General features: G+C 43.7%; 1 protein-coding gene across 1 annotated transcript in view; it reads left to right on the top strand.

Moving 5' to 3' along the window:
* Positions 1 to 20,421, top strand: part of LOC109906945 (zinc finger protein 208) — a 52,099-nt gene extending 31,678 nt beyond the window's left edge. Inside the window, exons 3-4 of the mRNA XM_031802694.1 lie at positions 10,908 to 10,973; positions 11,194 to 20,421. Of these exons, the coding sequence (XP_031658554.1) occupies positions 11,243 to 19,447 (8,205 nt within the window). The 5' untranslated portion in view covers positions 10,908 to 10,973; positions 11,194 to 11,242 and the 3' untranslated portion in view covers positions 19,448 to 20,421. The remainder of the gene's footprint in view (positions 1 to 10,907; positions 10,974 to 11,193) is intronic.
* Positions 20,422 to 25,577: the final 5,156 nt, after the last annotated feature.

Here is a 25,577-nt window from a genome sequence, read left to right as displayed (position 1 = left end):
CACTGGAGTAATATGTTCAAATTCTTTGGTTCAAGATTCTAGCAGCCGTGTTTAGCACTAACTGAAGTTTATTTAGTTCTTTATCCGGATAGCCGGAAAGTAGAGCATTGCAGTAGTCTAACCTAGAAGTAACAAAAGCATGGATTAATTTGTCTGCATTTCTGGACAGACAGTTTCTGATTTTTTGCAATGTTAAGTAGATGGAAAAAAGCTGTCCTTGAAACAGTCTTGATATGTTCGTCAAAAGAGAGATTAGGGTCCAGAGTAACGCCGAGGTCCTTCACAGTTTTATTTGAGACGACTGTACAACCATTAAGATTAATTGTCAGATTCAACAGAAGATCTCTTTGTTTCTTGGGACCTAGAACAAGCATCTCTGTTTTGTCTGAGTTTAATTAGTAGAACATTTGCAGCCATCCACTTCCTTGTGTCTGAAACACAGGCTTTCAGCGAGGGCAATTTTGGGGCTTCACCATGTTTCGTCGAAATGTACAGCTGTGTCTCATCTGCATAGCAGTGAAAGTTAACATTGTCTTTCCGAATGACATCACCAAGAGGTAAAATATATAGTGGAAAACAATAGTGGTCCTAAAACGGAACCTTGAGGAACACCGAAATTTACAGTTGATTTGTCAGAGGACAAACCATTCACAGAGACAAACTGATATCTTTCCGACAGATAAGATCTAAACCAGGCCAGAACTTGTCCGTGTAGACCAATTTGGGTTTCCAATCTCTCCAAAAGAATGTGAGGATCGATGGTATCAAAAGCAGCACTAAGGTCTGGGAGCACGAGGACAGATGCCGAGCCTCGGTCTGACGCTATTAAAAGGTTATTTACCACCTTCACAAGTGCAGTCTCAGTGCTATGGTGGGGTCTAAAACCTGACCTGAAGCGTTTCATATACATTTTGTTTGTCTTCAGGAAGGCATCTTTTTCAATTTTCTTTGAGAGGAATGAGGTTTTTTTTTGGGGGGGGGGGTCAATATTTGGCTTTTTCAAGAGAGGCTTTATTGCTACCACTTTCAGTGAGTTTGGAACACATCCGGTGGATAGAGAGGCGTTTATTATGTTCAACATAGGAGGGCCAAATACAGGAAGCAGCTCTTTCAGTAATTTAATTGGAATAGGTTGCAGGTTTAGAGGCCATGATTATTTTCATTGTTGTGTTAAAAGATATCTAGTACTAAAACACTTGAGTGTCTCACCTGATCCTAGGTCCTGGAAGAGTTGTGCAGACTCAGGACAACTGATCTTTGGAGGAATACGCAGATTTAAAGAGGAGTCTGTCATTTGCTTTCTAATGATCATGATCTTTTCTTCAAAGAAGTTCATGAAAATGTCACTGCTGAAGTGAAAGCCATCCTCTCTTGGGGAATGCTGAATTTGAGTTAGCTTTGCGACAGTATCAAAAATACATTTTGGATTGTTCTTATTTTCTTCAATTAAGTTGGAAAAATAGGATGAACGAGCAGCAGTGAGGGCTTTTCAATACTGCACGGTACTGTCTTTCCAAGCTAGTCGATAGACTTCCAGTTTGGTGTGGCACCATTTCCGTTCCAATTTTCTGGAAGCTTGCTTCAGAGCTCGGGTATTTTCTGTATACCAGGGAGCTAGTTTCTTGTGACAAATGTTTTTAGGAGTGCGACTGCATCTAGGGTATTGCGCAAGGTTAAATTGAGTTCCTCAGTTAGGTGGTTAACTGATTTTATTACTCTGATGTCCTTGGGTAGGCGGAGGGAGTCTGGAAGGGCATCTAGGAATCTTTGGGTTGACCAAGAATTTATAGCACGACTTTTGATGATCTTTGGTTGGGCTTTGAGCAGATTATTTGTTGCGATTGCAAACGTAATAAAATGGTGGCTCGATAGTCCAGGATTATGAGGAAAAACATTAAGATCCACAACATTTATTCCACTAGACAATACTAGGTCCAGAGTATGACTGTGGCAGTGAGTAGGTCCAGAGACATGTTGGACAAAACCCACTCAGTCGATGATGGCGCCGAAAGCCTTTTGGAGTGGGTCTGTGGACTTTTCCATGTGAATATTAGTCACCAAAAATGTGAATATTATCTGCCATGACTACAAGGTCCGATAGGAATTCAGGGAACTCGGTGAGGAACACTGTATACGGCCCAGGAGGCCTGTAAACAGTAGCTATAATAAGTGATTGAGTGGGCTGTGTAGATTTCATGACTAGAAGCTCAAAAGACACAAACGTCCGTTTTTTTTTGTGTAAATTGAAATTTGCCATCATAAATGTTAGCAACACCTCTTCCTTTGCGGGATGTGCCGGGATATGGCCACTCGTGTAACCAGGAGGTGAGGCCTCATTTAACACAGTAAATTAATCAGGCTTAAGCCATGTTTCAGTCAGGCCAATCACATCAAGATTATGATCAGTGACTATAACTGCCTTGGAAGTGAGGGATCTAACATTAAGTAGCCCTATTTTTACATGTAAGGTATCACAATCTCTTTCAATAATGGCAGGAATGGAGGAGGTCTTTATTCCAGTGAGATTGCTCAGGCGAACACCGCCATGTTTAGTTTTGCCCAACCTAGGTCGAGGCACAGACACAGTCTCAATGGGGATAGCTGAGCTGACTACACTGACTAGTCTAGTGGCAGATTCCACTAAGATGGCAGGTTGGCTGGCTGGCTAACAGCCTGCTGGCTGGCCTGAACCCTATCTCATTGTGGAGCTAGGGGAGTTAGAGCCCTGTCTATGTTCGTAGATAAGATGAGAGCACCCCTCCAGCTAGGATGGAGTCCGTCACTCCTCAACAGGCCAGGCTTGGTCCTGTTTGTGGGTGAGTCCCAGAAATAGGGCCAATTATCTACAAATTCTATCTTTTGAGAGGGGCAGAAAAGTTTTAAACCGCTCGATTGAGTTGTGAGACTGCTGTAGTGCTCATCACTCCCCCTAACTGGGAGGGGGCCAGAGACAATTACTCGATGCCGACACATCTTACTAGCTGAAGATATGTTGCGCTTTGTGACCTCTGACTGTTTCATCCTAACATCGTTGGTGCCGACATGGATAACAATATCCCTATACTCTCTACACTCGGTGCTGGCAAAAGCTAAAACTGGCATCTTCAGATCAGCCTTAATGTCGGTAGCCCTGCCCCCTGGTAAACCGTGTATGATTGCTGGATGATTCGTTTTAAGTCTAATACTGCAGGTAATGGAGTCGCCAATGACTAGGGGTTTCAACTTGTCAGAGCTAATGGTGGGAGGCTTCGGCATCTCAGACTCCTTAACGGGAGGAGTAGAGACCAGAGAAGGCTCAGCCTCTGACTCTGACTCGCTGCTTAATGGGGAGAACCGGTTGAATGTTTCTGTCGGCTGAATGAGTGACACCGGTTGAGCATTCCTACAGCATTTCCCTCCAGAAGCCATGAGAAAGCTGTCCGGCTGCAGGGACTGTGCGAGGGGATTTATGCTACTATCTGTACTTACTGGTGGTACAGACGCTGTTTCATCCTTTCCTTCACTGAAATGACCCTTGCCTAACGATTGCGTCTGAAGCTGGGCTTGCAGCACAGCTATCCTCACCGTAAGGCAATCGCTCTCCTGTATATTAATAGTACAGCGACTGCATTTAGAAGGCATCAAGTTAATATTACTACTTAGTTCAAGGTCCTGACAAACCACGTCCAGATAAAGCGTCCGGAGTGAAAAAAGTTGAATGAAAAAAAAAGTAGAGCGAGGGGAAAAATTTCAAATATATAAACGGTAAGGAAAACTGTAAAGTTGTCAGGTAGCAAAGTAAGGTTAGCAACAAAATGCACAGCAGCACGTAAAACAAGTCTGCAAGTTGTGACCGGAAATGACACTTTGACGCAATGAGTGAAGCTTTCTCAGGTGTCCAAAGGATGGATAACTCGTGGGATCCTCCTCATCACATTCAGGCCAAAGAGTTCAGTCTTGGTTTCATCAGACCAGAGAATCTTATTTTTCATGGTCTGAGAGACCTTTAGGTGCCTTTTTGCGAACTAAGCGGGCTGTCATTTGCCTTTCACTGAGGAATGGCTTCTCTCTGGCCACTCTTTCACGGGGGCAATGCAAGTCTTCCGGGAAGCCATTTGATTAGCTGTTCAGGACTCTTATGGCTTGGGGTAGAAGCTGTTTTGGATGTCGACTTGGCTCTCTGGTACCGCTTGCCGTGCGGTAACATAGACAGCAGTCTATAACGAGGGGGGCTGGAGTCTGACAATTTTTAGGGCCTTCCTCTGACACCGCCTGGAATAGAAGTCCTGGATGGCCGGAAGCTTGGCCCCAGTGATGTACTGGGCCGTACGGCGGAGGCCGAGCAGTTGCCATACCAGGCAGTGATGCAACCAGTCTAGGATGCTGTTGTCCAGGTGGGAAGGGGCAGTGTGTAGTGCAATAGAGATTGCATCATCTGTGGATCTGTTGGGGCGGTATGCAAATTGGAGTGGGTCTAGGGTTTCTGAGATAATGGTGTTGATGTGAGCCATGACCAGCCTTTCAAAGCACTTCATGGCTACAGACGTGAGTGCTACGGGTCCGTACTCATTTCGGCAAGTTACCTTAGTTTTCTTGGGTACAGGGACTATGGTGGTCTGCTTGAAACATGTTGGTATTACAGACTCGGACAGGGAGAGGTTAAACATGTCAATGAAGACGCTTGCCAGTTGGTCAGCGAATGCTTTCAGTACACATCCTGGTAATCCGTCTGGCTCTGCGGCCTTGTGAATGTTGACCTGTTTTAAAAGTCCTACTCACATTGGCTACTTAGAGTGTGATCACACAGTCGTCCGGAAGAGCTGATGCTCTCATGGATGTTTCAGTGTTTACTCGCCTCGAAGCAAGCATAAAGTAATTTAGCTCGTTTGGTAGGCTTGTGTCACTGTGTGCTTCCACTTGTAGTCGTTAATAGTTGGCCAGCCCTGCCACATCCAATGAGCGTCAGAACAGGTGTAGTACGTTTCAATCTTAGTCCTATATTTACACTTTGCCTGTTTGATGGTTCATCGAAGGGCATAGGGGGATTTCTTATAAGCTTCCAGGTGAATGCGGCAGCTCTACCCTTTACCTCAGTGTGGATGTTGCCTATAATCCATGGCTTCTGGTTGGTATGTACAGTGAGGGGAAAAAGTATTTGATCCCCTGCTGATTTTGTACGTTTGCCCACTGACAAAGAAATGATCAGACTATAATTTTAATGGTAGGTTTATTTGAACAGTGAGAGACAGAATAACAACAACAAAAATCCAGAAAAACGCATGTCAAAAATGTTAGAAATTGGTTTGCATTTTGATGGGGGAAATAAGCATGATTTATATTTTTATTTCTGTGTTTTGTGTCGCGCCTGCAGGGTTGAAATATGTTTTCTCTCTTTTGTTTACGGAGGTGCTATCCTCAGATAATAGCAGTGTTTGCTTTCGCCGAAAAGCCTTTTTGAAATCTGACATGTTGGCTGGATTCACAACATGTGTAGCTTTAATTTGGTGTCTTACATGTGTGATTTCATGAAAGTTAGATTTTTATAGGAATTTATTTGAATTTGGCGCTCTGCATTGTCTCTGGCTTTTGGCCAAGTGAGACTCTACTGTCCCACATATCCCAGAGAGGTTTTAACATGCTGTGAGAAATTAGGTCAAACTGATTTGAGTTTTCCTGCATTAAAGTCCCCGGCCGCCAGGCTTATGGCGGTATACTTGTCATTGAGTGCGGTCCAAGTCCCAGCATCGGTATGTGGTGGTAAATAGACCGCTACGAAGAATATAGATGGAAAAACTCTCTTGGGAAATAATGTGGTCTACAGCTTATCATAAGATACTCTACCTTAGGCGAGCAAAACCTTGAGACTTCCTTAGACTTATTGCACCAGCTGTTGTTTACAAATCTACACAGACCACCACCCCATGTCTTACCGGGGGCAGTTGTTCTATCCTGCCGAAAAAGCGTAAAACCGGCCAGCTTTGTTATTCATGTCGTCGTTCAGCCACGACTCAGTGAATGTTTTTAACATCCCATTGGTAGGATATACGTGATTGTAGTTCTATTTTATTTTCCAGTGATTGTACGTTGGTTAATAGGACTGGTGGTCAAGGCAGATTACCCAGTCGCCATCGGGTCCTTACAAGGCACCCCAACTACTTCCCCGATATCTCTGTCTCGTTCTCGAATGACGGGGTTGAGGGCCTTGTCGGGTGTCTGGAGTAAATCCTTTGCGTCCGACTCGTTAAAGAAAAAAAGCTTCCAGTACGGGGTGAGTAATAGCTGTCCTGATTTCTAGAAGCTATTTTCGTTCATAAGAGACAGTGGCAGAAACATTATGTACAAAATAAGTTACAAATAATGTGAAAAAACACACAATAGTACTATTTGGTTAGGGGACTGTAAAACGGCAGCCACCTCCTCCGGCGCCATTCTTAATTCTTCTCTTGGAGACCTTCAATGCTGTCCCTCGATACAATCCTGTCTCGGCGCTCTACGGACAATTCCTTGAACATCATGGCTTGGTTTTTTCTCTGACATGCACGGTCAACTTTGGGACCTTTTTATATAGACAGGTGTGTGCCTTTCCAAATCATGTCCAGTTAATTGAATTTACCACAGGTGGACTCCAATCAAGTTGTAGAAACATCTCAAGGATATTCAATGGAAACAGATGCACCTGAGCTCAATTTTGAGTCTCATAGTGAAGGGTCTGATTACTTATGTAAATAGGGTATTTTCTGTTTATTTATTTTTTATACATTTGCAAAATTGACTCAACCTGTTTTTGCTTTGTCATTATGGGGTATTGTGTGTAGATTTTAAAGGGGAAATGATTTAATCCATTTTAGAATAAGGCTGTAACGTAACAAAATGTGGGAACGGGGAGGAGGTCTGAATACTTTCTGAATGCACTGTAGCTTTTGGGTTGCTTCTGGACATTGCTGTCTTACTACTGCTCTTAGTCCTTACTAGAGCGATCTCTCAGCTATGACGGTGTAGTCTAATACCCCTTTCTCTACCGTGCCAACCAAGACTGTACTGCGCTGGCTTAGATATCTTATTTTCACATTGTCCTTTCCAGCACAGTTCCAACAACTATGGTGGATGCATAATCAGGTAGGCAAAGTACAGCTTGGGTACAGGGCTCCACAAATTCTTCTACATACTTCCGGCGCCGACAGAGATGGCCGCCTCGCTTCGCGTTCCTAGGAAACTATGCAGTTTTTTGTTTTTTTACGTGTTATTTCTTACATTAGTACCCCAGGTCATCTTAGGTTTCATTACATACAGTCGAGAAGAACTACTGAATATAAGATCAGCGTCAACTCACCATCAGTACGACCAAGAATATGTTTTTCGCGACGCGGATCCTGTGTTCTGCCTTACAAACAGTACAACGGAGCGGATCCTATGCAGCGACCCAAAAAAACGACTCCGAAAGAGAGGGAAACGAGGCGGTCTTCTGGTCAGACTCCGGAGACGGGCACACCGTGCACCACTCCCTAGCATTCTTCTTGCCAATGTCCAGTCTCTTGACAACAAGGTTGATGAAATCCGAGCAAGGGTAGCATTCCAGAGGGACATCAGAGACTGTGAGCCACGCTTCACGGAAACGTGGCTCACCGGAGAGACGCTATCCGAAGTGGTGCAGCCAACGGGTTTCTCCACGCATCGCGCCGACAGAAACAAACATCTTTCTGGTAAGAAGAGGGGTGGGGGCGTATGCCTTATGGCCAACGTGACATGGTGTGATGAAAGAAACATACAGGAACTCAAATCCTTCTGTTCACCTGATTTAGAATTCCTCACAATCAAATGTAGACCGCATTATCTGCCAAGAGAATTCTCTTCGATTATAATCACAGCCGTATATATCCCCCCCCAAGCAGACACATCGATGGCTCTGAACGAACTTTATTTAACTCTCTGCAAACTGGAAACAATTTATCCGGAGGCTGCATTCATTGTAGCTGGGGATTTTAACAAGGCTAATCTGAAAACAAGACTCCCTAAATTTTATCAGCATATCGATTGCACAACCAGGGGTGGAAAGACCTTGGATCATTGTTACTCTAACTTCCGCGACGCATATAAGGCCCTGCCCCGCCCCCCTTTCGGAAAAGCTGACCACGACTCCATTTTGTTGATCCCTGCCTACAGACAGAAACTAAAACGAGGCTCCCACGCTGAGGTCTGTCCAACGCTGGTCCGACCAAGCTGACTCCACACTCCAAGACTGCTTCCATCACGTGGACTGGGAGATGTTTCGTATTGCGTCAGATAACAACATTGACGAATACGCTGATTCGGTGTGCGAGTTCATTAGAACGTGCGTTGAAGATGTCGTTCCCATAGCAACGATTAAAACATTCCCTAACCAGAAACCGTGGATTGATGGCAGCATTCGTGTGAAACTGAAAGCGCGAACCACTGCTTTTAATCAGGGCAAGGTGTCTGGTAACATGACCGAATACAAACAGTGCAGCTATTCCCTCCGCAAGGCTATCAAACAAGCTAAGCGCCAGTACAGAGACAAAGTAGAATCTCAATTCAACGGCTCAGGCACAAGAGGCATGTGGCAGGGTCTACAGTCAATCACGGACTACAGGAAGAAATCCAGCCCAGTCACGGACCAGGATGTCTTGCTCCCAGGCAGACTAAATAACTTTTTTGCCCGCTTTGAGGACAATACTGTGCCACTGACACGGCCTGCAACGAAAACATGCGGTCTCTCCTTCACTGCAGCCGAGGTGAGTAAGACATTTAAACGTGTTAACCCTCGCAAGGCTGCAGGCCCAGACGGCATCCCCAGCCGCGCCCTCAGAGCATGCGCAGACCAGCTGGCCGGTGTGTTTACGGACATATTCAATCAATCCCTATACCAGTCTTCTGTTCCCACATGCTTCAAGAGGGCCACCATTGTTCCTGTTCCCAAGAAAGCTAAGGTAACTGAGCTAAACGACTACCGCCCCGTAGCACTCACATCCGTCATCATGAAGTGCTTTGAGAGACTAGTCAAGGACCATATCACCTCCACCCTACCTGACACCCTAGACCCACTCCAATTTGCTTACCGCCCAAATAGGTCCACAGACGATGCAATCTCAACCACACTGCCCTAACCCATCTGGACAAGAGGAATACCTATGTGAGAATGCTGTTCATCGACTACAGCTCGGCATTCAACACCATAGTACCCTCCAAGCTCGTCATCAAGCTCGAGACCCTGGGTCTCGACCCCGCCCTGTGCAACTGGGTACTGGACTTCCTGACGGGCCGCCCCCAGGTGGTGAGGGTAGGCAACAACATCTCCACCCCTCTGATCCTCAACACTGGGGCCCCACAAGGGTGCGTTCTGAGCCCTCTCCTGTACTCCCTGTTTACCCACGACTGCGTGGCCACGCACGCCTCCAACTCAATCATCAAGTTTGCGGACGACACAACAGTGGTAGGCTTGATTACCAACAACGACGAGACGGCCTACAGGGAGGAGGTGAGGGCCCTCGGAGTGTGGTGTCAGGAAAATAACCTCACACTCAACGTCAACAAAACTAAGGAGATGATTGTGGACTTCAGGAAACAGCAGAGGGAACACCCCCCTATCCACATCGATGGAACAGTAGTGGAGAGGGTAGCAAGTTTTAAGTTCCTTGGCATACACATCACAGACAAACTGAATTGGTCCACTCACACAGACAGCATCGTGAAGAAGGCGCAGCAGCGCCTCTTCAACCTCAGGAGGCTGAAGAAATTCGGCTTGTCACCAAAAGCACTCACAAACTTCTACAGATGCACAATCGAGAGCATCCTGGTGGGGTGTATCACCGCCTGGTATGGCAACTGCACCGCCCTCAACCGTAAGGCTATCCAGAGGGTAGTGAGGTCTGCACAACGCATCACCGGGGGCAAACTACCTGCCCTCCAGGACACCTACACCACCCGATGCTACAGGAAGGCCATAAAGATCATCAAGGACATCAACCACCCGAGCCACTGCCTGTTCACCCCGCTGTCATCCAGAAGGCGAGGTCAGTACAGGTGCATCAAAGCTGGGACCGAGAGACTGAAAAACAGCTTCTATCTCAAGGCCATCAGACTGTTAAACAGCCACCACTAACATTGAGTGGCTGCTGCCAACACACTGTCAATGACACTGACTCAACTCCAGCCACTTTAATAATGGGAATTGATGGGAAATTATGTAAATATATCACTAGCCACTTTAAACAATGCTACCTTATGTAATGTTACTTACCCTACATTATTAATCTCATATGCATACGTAGATACTGTACTCTATATCATCGACTGCATCCTTATGTAATACATGTATCACTAGCCACTTTAACTATGCCACTTTGTTTACATACTCATCTCATATGTTATACTGTACTCGATATAATCTACTGTATCTTGCCTATGCTGCTTTGTACCATCACTCATTCATATATCCTTATGTACATATTCCTTATCCCCTTACACTGTGTATAAGACAGTTTTTTTGGAATTGTTAGTTAGATTACTTGTTCGTTATTACTGCATTGTCGGAACTAGAAGCACAAGCATTTCGCTACACTCGCATTAACATCTGCTAACCATGTGTATGTGACAAATAAAATTTGATTTGATTTCAATTGAATATCCTACCTCCACCAAGGAAAATGTCTGCAAACTGTGGGCAAATAAACATCAGGACAATCCTTTTGCAGCCACCACTTGTCCCACTATTCAAAGCAATGCCTGTACTGAGCAAGAGTAGTTTTAATTTGAAATCCTTTTGTATTTTAACTCATGCACCTCTGCAAGCTCTGTTCCAATGGCATTAGCCCATTCAGAAATGGTTGAATGTAGTGACGCCCTGACGGTGTTATTTTCTATCAACATAAAATATTTAGAAGATAAAATTTGATTACCTTTTTATTTTCTAGCTTCATGGGTAAATGTAGCCTTACCCACATCAACCTGGAACCCATGCACACATGCTAAAGCAGGTGGTGAGTATTTGGTCTAATTGTTTTGCATGCAGAGACAAACGTGACAAGAAATGTAGCCCAACGAATGTAGACATTTGCCTTAATCTTGATATGGTGTACTCTCCTTGTACAGCTAACATTTGATCACCAATACCCACTTTTACCAAGATATTTGAATTAACTGTATGTGATATCATTGAATATTGGACACTATCTGTCATGTATATTTGTTATCTTTCAGGATTGGGTGTTGGAAAACAGTGGTCCCAGGTCCCCTGTGGAGGTCGAGCATGGCTCAAGGATTTAATACTTGTTTTCGTAACCTTCCGCCATTGTCGTCGGATTCAAGGACTTTGAATGTGCCTTCGGATTCTGAAGATAGTTTGGCGCACAACCTTGAAAGCCTCATTGAGCATAATGACCTTTCCAACACCGTGGTTTCGCCAGAGAACATTTCCTCGGACTTGAACTTGAGTTCAAACTTTTTCTCAAATTCCAATACTAGTTCTGATTTTGTACAACAGAAATACTATGATGACGTCGTTTGGCAAGATGAGGGTCAACCAGTACATCATGAAGGTCAGTTTAACCACACAAGCAACAGCTTCTTTACCCCAGCTAGAGCAGCCAGTTCAAGTAATTGCCTCTCAACTTCAGGTGCAGACCTAAACACCCATGATCTTAAACAAGAATGTGACTTATTGAACCCTTCCATTCCGGAGGACTACTCAGATGTTAGTAGCTGCTCAGAGTCCGATGTTGATAGGACAGGGCCTTCTTGTGAAATGTTAAAACATGGTTCAAATGATACTCCACTAGTTGCAGATTACAAGAAGGAAAATGAATGTGCATGGAAGAGCCCAGAAAGCATGTCTACTTCAGAGAGTGAGGTAGAAGAGGATCAAGATGAACCACCGGAGAAGGAAAAGGAGACATTCATGCGAGAGAATAACTACTCGGAGACCTCCGGTGCTCCAGAAAGCCTATCTGTTTCAGAGGACGAGGGAGAAAAGGATCATCTGGATGGAGAAACACATGGGAAAGATGAGGAGACTTGCATGGAGCAAGATGGTCAACACACAGATTCTTCCTTGGGTGCCGAAGAAAGCCAGACTGCCTCAGTGAATGAGAGAAACGAGGAACTGGATGATGAAGCACAGAATGCAGAAGAGGGTTGCATGGAGGAAGATGATCGGTACTCAAATGTCAGCAACCTAGAGGGCCAAAATGAAGGAACCATTGTAAGAGAGAGATTTAAAGAGAAAGAGGGGCATTCATTATCCCAAGGAACTATGGACTCGCAGGGTATCAATGCATCCAACGCTCAAGATTCTGATAACAAGCTGAATGATAATACCTGTACCCTTGAATATCGGGATTCAGTTAAGGAAAAGGACTCTTTAAAGGTTGCTGGTCACGAAAATTGCAAAAGTTCCTCTGTCATTTGTGGATTAGGCCTAGGGGGTAGCAATCAAACGTTTGAGTCTTGTTTGGAATTCCCTGAAAATCAATCATTGAAAACTAGATTTCAGGAGATCGTTGGTAGTGGCACTCAAAGTACAAACTCAACCTATGAGGAAAGTGCGAGTGATTCCATTCGTGCAAGTGGAGGGAAAGAGGATCACAGTAGCTTTGATTTTTTGGAGCGTTGTTTAGGTCTGAACAACTTTGGAATTGAACAAAAGTCCTGTATTGAAAATGAGTGGCTAAGACCTATGGATGAGTCAAATGTATCGTCTTGTTTGGAAAAGGACCAGGCATCCCAACAGAACCTAATGCGCCATATCGAGCCACCAAACCTTGTGAGAGCTGGTCTAGAAAACACAAGAGAGACATTTCATAAAATATTCACGGCAGATGATGAGCAAGAACCCCCAGTGCTAAGTGAATGCTACTGTGAACCATTGTCAAGAGAAGATTGTATGCGTGGCACCGAGGGCAATCTGGAAGGGGGGGACACCGGGTCTATTGATTCAACTGGGTTGAACCAGGAGAGAGGAGATTCAACCGTTAATAACATTGAAGACGAGAGGGATTTTGAGGACCAAGCAGCTCCGTTGAAATCATCACTGCATATGAAGAAAAGCATGCACCCTATTGTACTGCTCAGGAACTTCAAACTAAAAAATGACACAGATGGGGCTTATCAGTGTGCAGCATGCCAACAGGCCACACAAAGTATAGACCATCTAATTGAGCACCACCATTGTAACCACTCTGAGAACAAATTCAATTTCTGTCAGACCTGTGGTACTTACTTGACATGTGATTCACTAGCCAAGAAACATCAGTGTGGTATTATTGATGAAAATGCACAACTCTCTTCTAATATGAAACCCCAGAAGAGAGAATCAACCGGGCATGCTTTTCACAAATGTAGATACTGCACACAGACATTTTACAGACTGTGTGACTACAACAAGCATGTGCAGAGCCACTCGGGTAGAACTGAACACACGTGTCATAGGTGTGGCTCTAACTTTTCACAACGCCGTAGTCTGAACAGACATTTACTTGAAAAGAAATGCCGGCGTCGAAGTTCACAAGTTCCTGTTAAACAGATTCAAACAACCCCACGTATCAGCGTTTACAAAAAGGGAACTGTACATCCATATGTCCTCCCACCAGACAGCCCCTTTGCCAATCTTCCAGATTGTTTTGTGAAACTAGTGGACATTTGCAAGGAGCATGTTTGTCGTCTTTGTGGGAAACGCTTTGCAAGCAGTGCAAAACTCTACAAGCACGGATACAATGTACACCATACAAAAACTAGGTCATATAATGTTCGGCCTAAGTGTCAGAACACATACCGGTCATATAAGTGTCAGAAATGCCTGATGACATTCAATTATTCAAGCAATTTTAGCAGGCACAAGAAAAGATGCAAAGGAGCTGAGACGAATGAGAAATTCAAGTGCCCTCTTTGCCCACGCCTTTTCAAATATTCCTACAACCGGTCCCGCCATTTGCGCGAGCAGTGCATTAAAGACTTTACACAGGGAAGCTCGGGGAAAGTTGAAATGAAATTTCGATGCCCTTTCTGCACCACAACCTTTAGTAATGCATCTAACCGACATAGACACATAAGACTGGTGTGCCTCAAGGAATATATACACAATGGGACTTCAAGGACCAAAGCTGAACGCCAGGAAAACATGGCCCAGAAAGAAACACAAAAGCCGCCACTGAAAACGGCACTGAATCGAAATGAGCCAGGTCTCAAATGCAACTACTGTCCGGCCGTTTTTGCTTATTCTTCTGGAAAGTACAGACACATGAGGAAACATAAGTTGTTTGAAAACACTGGAAAAAAGATCAAGTTCAGGTATTCAAGCCTAGTTCCCATTTCTAACAAGTCCAAGGCTAGTATTGAGGAGCCCAAAGACGGTCCACTCTCCAGTGAAGCCAGCAGCCAGCCCTTTTCCTGTCTCTTCTGTGGAAAATGGTTCAACACTTCATATTCCCTGAAGAAACACATCTGTAGTATGCACATGGGTGACAAACCATATCGCTGCCTGGAATGTGGAAAACGTTTTGGGAAAGAAATCCATCTTGTCGCTCACAAAAAAGTGCACCAGCGAAGGATACAGTGTACTGTTTGCAAGAAGATACTTCCTACCATTGGGGACTTGATTCAACACAGGCAATCTCACATCAAAAAGGGCATGCTTCAGTGCCCAGACTGCCCATCGCAGTTCCAGTACCCAGTGTATCTTCTTCGACATATGGCATCACATCACAAACTTCAGCAAGAGCAGCCACTCAAAGAGAAAAAACAGAGGCACCCCTCAAAGCCGCTTGAGTCTTTGCCACCACTCAAAGAGCAGGAAGAGGAAGAAAAGTTAGGGTGCCCCCTATGCCCAGAGGTCTTTCACAGTGGCACAGAACTGAGTAGTCACTGCCTAAACCATGTATCGGAGTCCTCTACAAGTCAGTGTCCGTTTTGTAAACGCCTCTTCTCTTCCCGCACATCTTTGGTACGCCATATACGCATTCATACAGGGGAGAAACCATTTTCTTGTCAGAGTTGTGGAGAACCTTTTCGTCGAAAAGAGTATCTCCAGTTGCACCAAGAAAAGTGTCCAGGTCCACAAAGCAAGCAAGAACTGCCCACTATTAAAGAAAGTGAAGAAGTCTCATCAAAATCTTTGGTGACAAGAATAAGGAAAGTATACAAATGTTCATACTGTCCTCGGGAATTTGAAAAATTGCCCCGTTTATTACTGCACCACAATGGCCACATGCAAAATACAGTAACCCCCTGTCCAAAATGTGGTAAATGTTACAGACAAAGGCGCAAGTTACATGAAAGACTTTGCAATGGTTCAAACATAAAATCTATAGAGCCAGTGAGCACTGTCTGGCATCCTTGTAGGAATTGTGGGAGGAAGTTTTCAAGGGATTATAATCGAGATGTCCATGAGAGGATTTGCCACTCTGTAAAGCCCTTGCAAAAAAACACCAGCTTTTCTGGCAACTCAAACGTCCATCCTTGCAGGAATTGTGGAAAGTACTTTACAAGGAGTGATAATCGTAATTTCCATGAGAAGACTTGCAACTCTGCCAAGCCCTTGCAAAACAACACCATAGAAATTGGGACCAGTAGCAGGGAAAAGTTGCAGCACAAATGCCCCCACTGTCCAAGCAAGTTCAAGTACAGAAGTTTTCTCCTGAGACATATTGGGTCACACACTGGAGAAAGATCATATCCATGCATGCACTGTGGTCACAGCTATGGAATCCAGTCACGATGCTTACAGCATGAAGCTTTCTGTGATGGTGTTAATCGGCAAAAGCCACCAAGCGCCAGCCTTGGTGAATATAAGTGCAATATCTGCACAAAAATCTTCATGAAATCCCGAAACTTAAGGCGGCACATCCTAACGCACACAGAGGTAAAGCCATATCGCTGTAAGGCCTGTGACAGCTGTTTCTCCAGACATGATCATCTAAAACTGCACCAGAGTCGCTGCAAAGGGAAAAGACAACGTTTAGAGGTTCGCATTGCCAAAATTAGTCTGTCAGATGTTGGAATGGGCTGGCAAAATAACCTGAACATTACCGATTCAGGAAAGCAACAAGGGTTTGACTGCAGCATATGTTCAAAGAGCTTCCCCACTCACAGCATTATGGCCCGACATATTGCCATGTCACATGCTATAAGAACTGTCAGTTCATTTACTCATGAAAAATCACTTAAGAGACATATAAACATTGGTGCATGTCAAAGAATTTATGCAAAAACAAAGCATTCAGAAAAGCTAAATGTTACAAGCCCACCATCAAGAGAGACAAACCGACTTCTACAGAGGATCCAGCTGCAATATAAAGACAAACGCAAATTCAAATGTACTTTTTGCCCTCGTCTTTTCAAAAGTGGTGAGCAATTGAGGGTGCACACCCGCTTGCATACAGGGGAGAAACCTTTTGGATGTTCTAATTGTGGTGAGAGATTTATCCGTAGGGACTACCTGCAGCGCCATTTGAACAGGTGCAAAGGGGAACATCTTGACAGAGTGCTTTGTGACAGATGTGGTGACGTATTTTCGCAAGATGAACTCGAGAACCATCAACTGACATGTGTTGTCAAATGTAAATCACCTGCCCATAGTCGAACTGAGTCCACTGCTGGCAGTCCACCAAAAGGGTTCTCCTGTGCTAATTGCAGTGCCCGCTTCTTGTTGTTCTCTCAGCTCCAGCAACACTTTCTCAACACGCATCGAGACGCTCCAACAAATCAGGCTTCACCTCTACAGGAGCAGTTGTCTACTATGGTGAACATAAAAGAGGAGTCTTTGGATGAAGGATATGGTGACACTCGGCAGAATAGTGATAACAATCTCATGTTTGATCAAGACAGTGATCGAAATAATGATATGAACAAACTCATTAAGTGTCCACAGTGCAACATCAACTTTGGAAATAAGGGTGGATTTGCCAGACACATGCGTACACATTTAGGACAGTACCCATTCAACTGCAAGAAATGCAATAAAGGCTTTTGGAACAAAAACTTATGTCGGACACATGTAAGGAAATGTAGACTTGTAAAGGTCACGAAAGTAGAAGTTCACACTGACTTTGTAATTACTTCAGAGATGGATCCTACTCTTAAAGAGAGTGTCCTAGTCTTCAACCAAGGTTCCAAAACAACAGGCACTGGGGTTTTGCAGACTAATTTCTCCTGCAAAGATGACATGAAGGATATAACACTACAGAATGCCTCTGGAAATCAAGGCAAAGGAAGATCTTCCAATGATAGAAGAAATAGTGGTCAACAAGTCCCAGGCAACAAGTACCAGTGCTCAGAATGTGATAGAAGTTTCACAGATGGGCTTCTGCTCATCAGCCATTTAGAGGACCATGGGCGCGAGGAGCTAGAAAGAAAAAAGAAATTCTGTCAGCCTTGTGGTAAGACGTTTGCTAATCCTTCAGACCTAGCAAGGCATATGAGAGGCCACTGGAATGAGAAGATATTTTCTTGCCCACAATGTCCACAGACTTTCCCCTGCCCTTCTGACCTTGACATCCATAGAACTTGTCATGACTCAAATAGACCATTTGTCTGCAAAGAGTGTCAACAACGGTTTTGGACCAGTCAATCTTTAGAAAACCATCAAAGCCAAGCTCATTCAAAAGAACTAATTTATACATGCCATGTCTGTAACAAGAACTATTCAATCAGAAGTTCACTTGTTAAACATATTAGGATGAAGCATCAAACCCATAAGAACATGGATGTTGTTATCCACATGAAGGAAAAGGAGACAGCAGTGCAAGAGGAATTTGACATGGAAGTTGATGTGGATGGAGGAAGTAATGATGAAGATGAAAATGATGCTAATGAGGACAATGACTCTGACTCTGCAGACTACTTCCCCTGCCATGTCTGTGGGAAAACGTTCACCACATCAGAAAGCCTTGAGGATCACCAACGCTGTCACCTCGGTGAAAAACCTCATGAGTGTGCAGAATGTGGCAAGTGTTTTTTCCAGGCAGGGCAACTGCAACAGCACCTTCGGAGCCACAAGTCTGAGTATCAGTGTCAAATATGTGGCAGAGGTTTTGTCTCACTCTTTGCCTTACGCAAACACAAGCATACTCATGGAAAGAGCCGTCAACACCGTTGTTCCAAGTGCCCGCTCAGCTTCACAGGGCCCTCGCAGCTGGCAGAGCACATGGGCACCCACCGCGATGACAATTTCCCTTGTGATATATGTGATCGCACATTCTCCTGCAAGATGAGTCGGGCAGAGCACCGGAAAATCCACATTGAGACAGAGGATGTTCCACCACCTTTACTTCCTCCAGAGAAGACTGCATCCTCCTCTTCTACTGCCTCTTCCTCTACAATGAAGCACCTTCAATATCGTTGTGGGGTTTGCGATGAACGTTTCAAAGAACCCGAACAACTGTCTGAGCATGGGTGCCTGGCTGCCAGAGAGCGACCTTATTCATGCCAAGAATGTAATAAGCATTTCTTGCATGCATCTCACTTAAACAAGCACGAGCTCAGTCACTACCAAATACCACAATCGTACGTGTATCGGTGCAATCAATGCCACATGAGTTTCAACTACCGTCACAATTTTGTCAGTCATTTAAATGAACACGGTGACGATGAGGCTGCTGCAGAAGCTCTGAAAGGAGGCTCAGTGACAAATGCTTGGGAAACTGTTTCAGAGAAGAGAACCATTTACAAATGCCCAATTTGCTCTCACATGTTTGCTCATGCCATAGAATTGGCAAGTCACCTTTCCATACACTCTGAGAACACGTTTGCTTGCAGTGTTTGTAAGTTGACATTTCCCACCAAAAGCAAGCTTGCTGAACATGAGCGAAGCCATCTGACTGCTGCAACACAATACAAGTGCACAGAGTGCGATCAGAGCTTCTTGGGCAGTGATTTTCCCCACCACCACTGTGCACGTCGGCAACGTGCTGTGACAGCCCATGAACTCCCACATCTGTCTAATAGAAAGTCAATGGAGGAAGAGGTGGATGTTGGGGAGGACTTCTTTAATTGTACTGTCTGCTTAATGCGATTCTCTTCTCGCGGTAGTCTCCAGCAGCATCTAAACAAAGAGCATCACAATGAACGGCCATTCAAGTGCCAGTCTTGTGGAAAGACCTTTGCTCTGAAGAGATATCTCAGAGACCACGAGCGAAGACAACATAAATTTGGCACTGAACGAGCCCACCCGACATACAAAGCCACAGACAGTGAGAGCCAGTACAAGTGCTCAGTTTGCCCCAAAACATTAACCTCGGCACACGACCTGTCATTGCATATGAAAGTGCACACAGAACAGGAATCTGGAGGAGACCACCGTTGTGACATGTGCTATAAATCATTCAGTCGACTGTCTCTTCTCAGGCAGCATCAAGAAAGTCATGTTGGACAAGTTGTATATGAATGCACAGAGTGTGACAAAGCGTTTGCTTTCCCACATCTTCTAGAGGAACATCAAAAGACTCATGCTGCTGGACCATAAGTCTTTTTCCCCACCCTCAAAATCCTCCCACTAACTAAATGTAAAAAGACGAGTTGGACAATGGACATAGAAACGACCTCCTGCCTCACTGATTGTGTTCAATTATCCAATGAACTCAGTAATGTCATAGAATTGTGTTCTTTTTCTGGTGCTGTTTGCAGTCATCAAGCAATTTTGTGTTCACACTTCCATCTTAATCGTTTAACGTTTTTGATTGGCTCACAAGATGCTTAACTGTGTTTTTACCCCATGTCTTTTCAAATGTTTGGCCTAAAACCTGGTTCGTGGAAAGGTTTAGATTATATTTACAGATTTCCTCCTATTTTAACATTTTATATCTGGTCAGAACTGCAGTTCATTGATACTATTACCTTTCCATAGAGCACTAATTTGTAACAGCCTCCATATTCAATTGTATATAGTTAGTAGTCTTATGTGCCCTGAATGCGATTACAAAAGTTTCAGTTTACTTATATGTAAGCTTTTGACCATGGAATGAATTCCTAACAATGATAAAGTATAATGGGCTGTCACTGACAGTTTTAGGAATCCATATTGACCCGGTTGTTTGTTAAAGTTTTTTTGTTCTGCTTGCTAATCTATTACTCTGCCTAACCTTCTAAACATATTATCACTTAGACTTTAATAATGACGTGGGATACTTTTAGCCATGTATGATCCATGTAGCCCTTCTAAACTTTCCAAATTCAAAACCACAGCATTGTGTATATTATGTAAATATGACATGATCGTAACCATTTTAAGTATTTGACATGAAATTTACCATTGTTGTAAGCTATTAATTTTCCCTGTGTTCAGAAACATTCTATCATTCATTCAAATGCCTTAAATATGTGTTTTGGATGTAGTAGTTCAAGGGCAACATTTGTTGACATTTTTTCCTTATTGGGTGTTACTTTTGTATGAATGGTGTTTCAATCACATTAATAAACAAAATAAACCAGTCAACTGGTCATCTGTTGTTGGATTCTTATTGATAACTTCATTTTAACAGAGTTTATTATTGTCTTTTTGATTATAAAGTAAGAGGATCTTGAAACTGTAGTTGTCACAAGCAAAGTAATATATGCTCATGCATTGGTTATATATATATATATATACTTTTTTGTTGACTTAATTTGATTTTCCAAATTTGATAGTGCTTTTACACTACATTCATCTTTTGGAAATTTGAAAAGGCAAAATCAATTGTGCCATGCCCATGCTACATAAAACTGAGTATACAAAATACCTTCCTAATATTACGTTTGCCATCAGAACAGCCTCAATTTTCTAGGGCATGGACTACAATGTGTCAAAAGTGTTCCACAGGGATGCTGGCCAATGTCCATGCCAATGCTTCCCATAGTTGTCAAGTTGGCTGAATGTCCTTTTGGGTGGTGGACTATTTTATTTTTTTTTTTTTTAGCTAGGCAAGTCAGTTAAGAACAAATTCTTATTTACAATAATGGGCTACTCTGGCCAAACCCGTACGACGCTGGTCCAATTGTGAGCCTCCCTATGAGACACCCAATCACAGCCAGATGAGGATACAGCCTGGATTCAAACCAGGTACTATAGTTACGCCTCTTCCACTGAGATGCAGTGCCTTAGACCGCTGCGTCACTCGGGAGCCTGAGTGATACACATGGGAAACTGTTGAGTGGAAAAACCCAGTAGAGTTGCATTTCTTGACACACTCAAACGTACTGTACCCCGTTCAAAGGCACCTAAATACACTCAAAAAAATAAAGGGAACACTAAAATAACACATCCTAGATCTGAATGAATTAAATATTCTTATTAAATACTTTTTTCTTTACATAGTTGAATGTGCTGACAACAAAATCACACAAATGATCAATGGAAATCAAATTGATCAACCCATGGAGGTCTGAATTTGGAGTCACACTCAAAATTAAAGTGGTAAACCACACTACAGGCTGATCCAACTTTGATGTAATGTCCTTAAAACAAGTCAAAATGAGGCTCAGTAGTGTGTGTGGCCTCCACGTGCCTTTATGACCTCCCTACAATGCCTGGGCATGCTCCTGATGAGGTGGCGGATGGTCTCCTGAGGGATCTCCTCCCAGACCTGGACTAAAGCATCTGCCAACTCCTGGACAGTCTGTGGTGCAACGTGGCGTTGGTGGATGGAGCGAGACATGATGTCCCAGGGCCAACCGCACCAGCATATGGTCTCACAAGGGGTCTGAGGATCTCATCTCGGTACCTAATGGCAGTCAGGCTACCTCTGGCGAGCACATGGAGGGCTGTGCGGCCCCCCAAAGAAATGCCATCCCACACCATGACTGACCCACCGCCAAACCGGTCATGCTGGAGGATGTTGCAGGCAGCTGAATGTTCTCCATGGCGTCTCCAGACTGTCACGTCTGTCACATGTGCTCAGTGTGAACCTGCTTTCATCTGTGAAGAGCACAGGGCGCCAGTGGCGAATTTGCCAATCTTGGTGTTCTCTGGCAAATGCCAAACGTCCTGCACAGTGTTGGGCTGTAAGCACAACCCCCACCTGTGGACGTCGGGCCCTCATACCACCCTCATGGAGTCTGTTTCTGACTGTTTGAGCAGACACATGCACATTTGTGGCCTGCTGGAGGTCATTTTGCAGGGCTCTGGCAGTGCTCCTCCTTGCACAAAGGCAGAGGTAGCGGTCCTGCTGCTGGGTTGTTGCCCTCCTACGGCCTCCTCCACGTCTCCTGATGTACTGGCCTGTCTCCTGGTAGCGCCTCCATGCTTTGGACACTACGCTGACAGACACAGCAAACCTTCTTGCCACAGCTCGCATTGATGTGCCATCCTGGATGAGCTGCACTACCTGAGCCACTTGTGTGGGTTGTAGACTCCGTCTCATGCTACCACTAGAGTGAAAGCACCGCCAGCATTCAAAAGTGACCAAAACTTCAGCCAGGAAGCATAGGAACTGAGAAGTGGTCTGTGGTCACCACCTGCAGAGCCACTCCTTTATTGGGGGTGTCTTGCTAATTGCCTATAATTTCCACCTGTCTATTCCATTTGCACAACAGCATGTGAAATGTATTGTCAGTCAGTGTTGCTTCCTAAGTGGACAGTTTGATTTCACAGAAGTGTGATTGACTTGGAGTTACATTGTGTTGTTTAAGTGTTCCCTTTATTTTTTTGAGCAGTGTATTTTCTTGCCCATTCACCCTCTGAATGGCACACATACACAATCCATGTCTCAATTGTCTCAGGGCTTAAAAGTCCTTTAACCTGTCTCCTCTCTTTCATCTACACTGATTGGAAGTGTATTTAACAAGTGACCTCAATGAGGGATCATAGCTTTCACCTGGTCAGTCTGTCATGGAAAGAGCAGGTGTTCCTAATGTTTTCTACACTGTAGATTTTGTGTCCGTCCATGTCTAATCAGTGATTGTGACAAAGGCTGTGTTTGTAACTTATTCAAACAGTTGTTTGAATAAGGGGCAATCGGCAGTTGTTACAGCCTGAATTCAAAATGGATTAAATGTATAAATTCTCACCCATAATGACAGTGAACATGTTTTAAGAAATGTTTGCCAACTTATTGAAAATGAAATATAGATCTCATTTACATAAGTATTCACAGCCCTGAGTCAGCACTTAGCTGTAATCACTGCCAAAGATGCTTCTACAGAGTTTTTCTGGGTACGTCGAAGAGATTTCCACACCGGGATTGTGCAACGTTTGCACACTATTCTTTAAAAAGTTCTTTAAGCTCTGTCAAATTGGTTGTTAATCATTGCTCAACAACCATGTTCAGGTCTTGCCATAGATTTTCAAGTAGAGTTAAGTCAATCCTGTAACAAGGCCACTCAGGGACATTTACTGTCTTCGTGGTAAACCACTCCAGTGTAGATTTGGCCATGTTTTAGGTTATTGTCCAACTGAAAGGGGAATTCATCTCCCAGTGTCTGGTAGAAAGCAGATTAAACTAGGTTTTTATCCAGGATTGTGCATGTGCTCAGCTCTATTCTATTTATTTTTTATCCTGCAAACTCCCCAGTCCTTAACAATTACAAGCATACCCATAACATGATGCAGCCACCACTATGCTTGAAAATATGGAGATTGGTACTCGTGTTACATTGATTTTATCCCAAATATAACACTTTGTATTCAGGACAAAAAGTGAATTTGCATTGTCACATTTTTTTCAGTATTACTTTAGGGCCGTGTTGCAAGCAGGATGCATGTTTTGAAATATTTGTATTCTGTACAGGCTTCCTTCTTTTCCCTCAATAAGGTTAGTGTAGTGGAGTACCTACAATGTTGTTATCCATCCTTCATTTTCATGTTAAACACTATTGCACACAGTGAGTCCATGCAACTTACACTGAACACAAAATATAAAAGCAACATGTAAAATGTTGGTCCCGAAATAAACTGAAATAAAAGATCCCAGAAATGTTATTTCATTTTGTGCACAAATTAGTTTACATCCCTGTTAGTGAGCATTTTTCCTTTGCCAAGATAATCCATCCGTCGGACAGGTGTGGCATATCAAGAAGTTGATTAAACAGCATAATCATTACACAGGTGCCCCTTGTGCTGGGGACAATAAAAGGCCACTCTAAAATGTGCAGTTTTGTCACACAACACAATGACAAAGATGTTTCTCTACAATAAGCTGTCTCCAACATCATCATAGAAAATATGGACCTCCACATCTACCCAGGACCTCCACATCCAGCTTCTTCACCTGTGGGATTGTCGGAGACCAGCCACTCAGACCGCTGATGAAACAGGAGTATTTATGTCTGTAATAAAGCCCTTTATTGGGGAAAAACTCATTCTGATTGGCTGGGCCTGGCTCCCCAGTGGGTGAGCCTATGCCCTGCCAGGCCCACCCATGCCTGTGCCCCTGCCCAGTCATGTGAAATCTGTAGCTTAGGTCCTAATTTATTTATTTCAATTGACTGATTTCTTTATATGAACTGTAACTCTGTAAAATTGTTGCATGTTGCGTTTATATATATTTTTCAGTATTTATGTATATATTGTACCAGTCAAGTTGGGACAACTACTCATTCCAGCATTTTTCTTTATTTTGACTATTTTCTACATTGTAAAATAATAGTGAAGACATCAAAACTATGAAATAACATGGAATCATGTAGTAACCCAAAAAGTGTTGAACAAATCCATCCCTCTCTTTGGTCAAATAGCCCTTACACAGCCTGGAGGTGTGTTTTGGGTCATTGTCCTGTTGGAAAAACAAATGATAGTCCCACTAAGCGCAAACCAGATGGGATGGTGTACCGCTGAAGAATGCTGTGGTAGCCAAGCTGGTTAAGTGTGCCTTGAATTCTAAATAAATCACTGACAGTCACCAGCAAAGCACCATCACACTTCCTCCATGCTTCATGGTGGGAACCACACGAGGAGATCATCTGTTCACATGCTCTGCGTCTCACAAAGACACAGAGGAGTTTTCACAAAAGCTTTCCAGAATTCTATGGTTTTTACTAGATTACTTGTAGTTTTTCATGTTTGTAATGACTTGGTGCTGCCATCTTGGCCAGGACGCTCTTGAAAAATTGATTTTAAATCTCAATGAGCCCTTCCTGGTTAAATAAAGGTTAAATAAATCAAATAAAACAGTGGTTGGAACCAAAAATCTCAAAAAAGGACTCATCAGACCGAAGGACAGATTTACACCGGCCTAATGCCCATTGCTTGTGTTTCTTGGCTCAAGCAAGTCTCTTCTTATTGGTGTCCTTTAGTAGTGGTATCTTTGCAGCAATTCGACCATGAAGGCCTGATTCACGCAGTCTCCTCTTAACAGTTGATGTTGAGATGTGTCTGTTACTTGAACTCTGTGAAGTATTTATTTGGGCTGTAATCTGAGGTGCAGTTAACTGTAATGAACTTATCCTCTGCAGCAAAGGTAGCTCTGGGTCTTTCTTTCCTATCGTGGTCCTCATAAGAGCCAGTTTCATCATAGCGCTTGATGGTTTTTGCGACTGCACTTGAAGAAACTTTCAAAGTACTTGACATTTTCTGGATTGACTGACCTTCATGTCTTTAAGTAATGATGGACTGTCGTTTCTCTTTGCTTATTTGAGCTGTTCTTGCCATAATATGGACTTGGTATTTTACTAAATAGGGCTAT

This window comes from Oncorhynchus kisutch, linkage group LG2, assembly GCF_002021735.2.
Source record: "Oncorhynchus kisutch isolate 150728-3 linkage group LG2, Okis_V2, whole genome shotgun sequence".
Taxonomy (NCBI): Eukaryota; Metazoa; Chordata; class Actinopteri; order Salmoniformes; family Salmonidae; genus Oncorhynchus; species Oncorhynchus kisutch.
The sequence above is the reverse complement of the archived record's forward strand: the minus strand, read 5'-3'. Positions and strand labels throughout refer to the sequence as shown.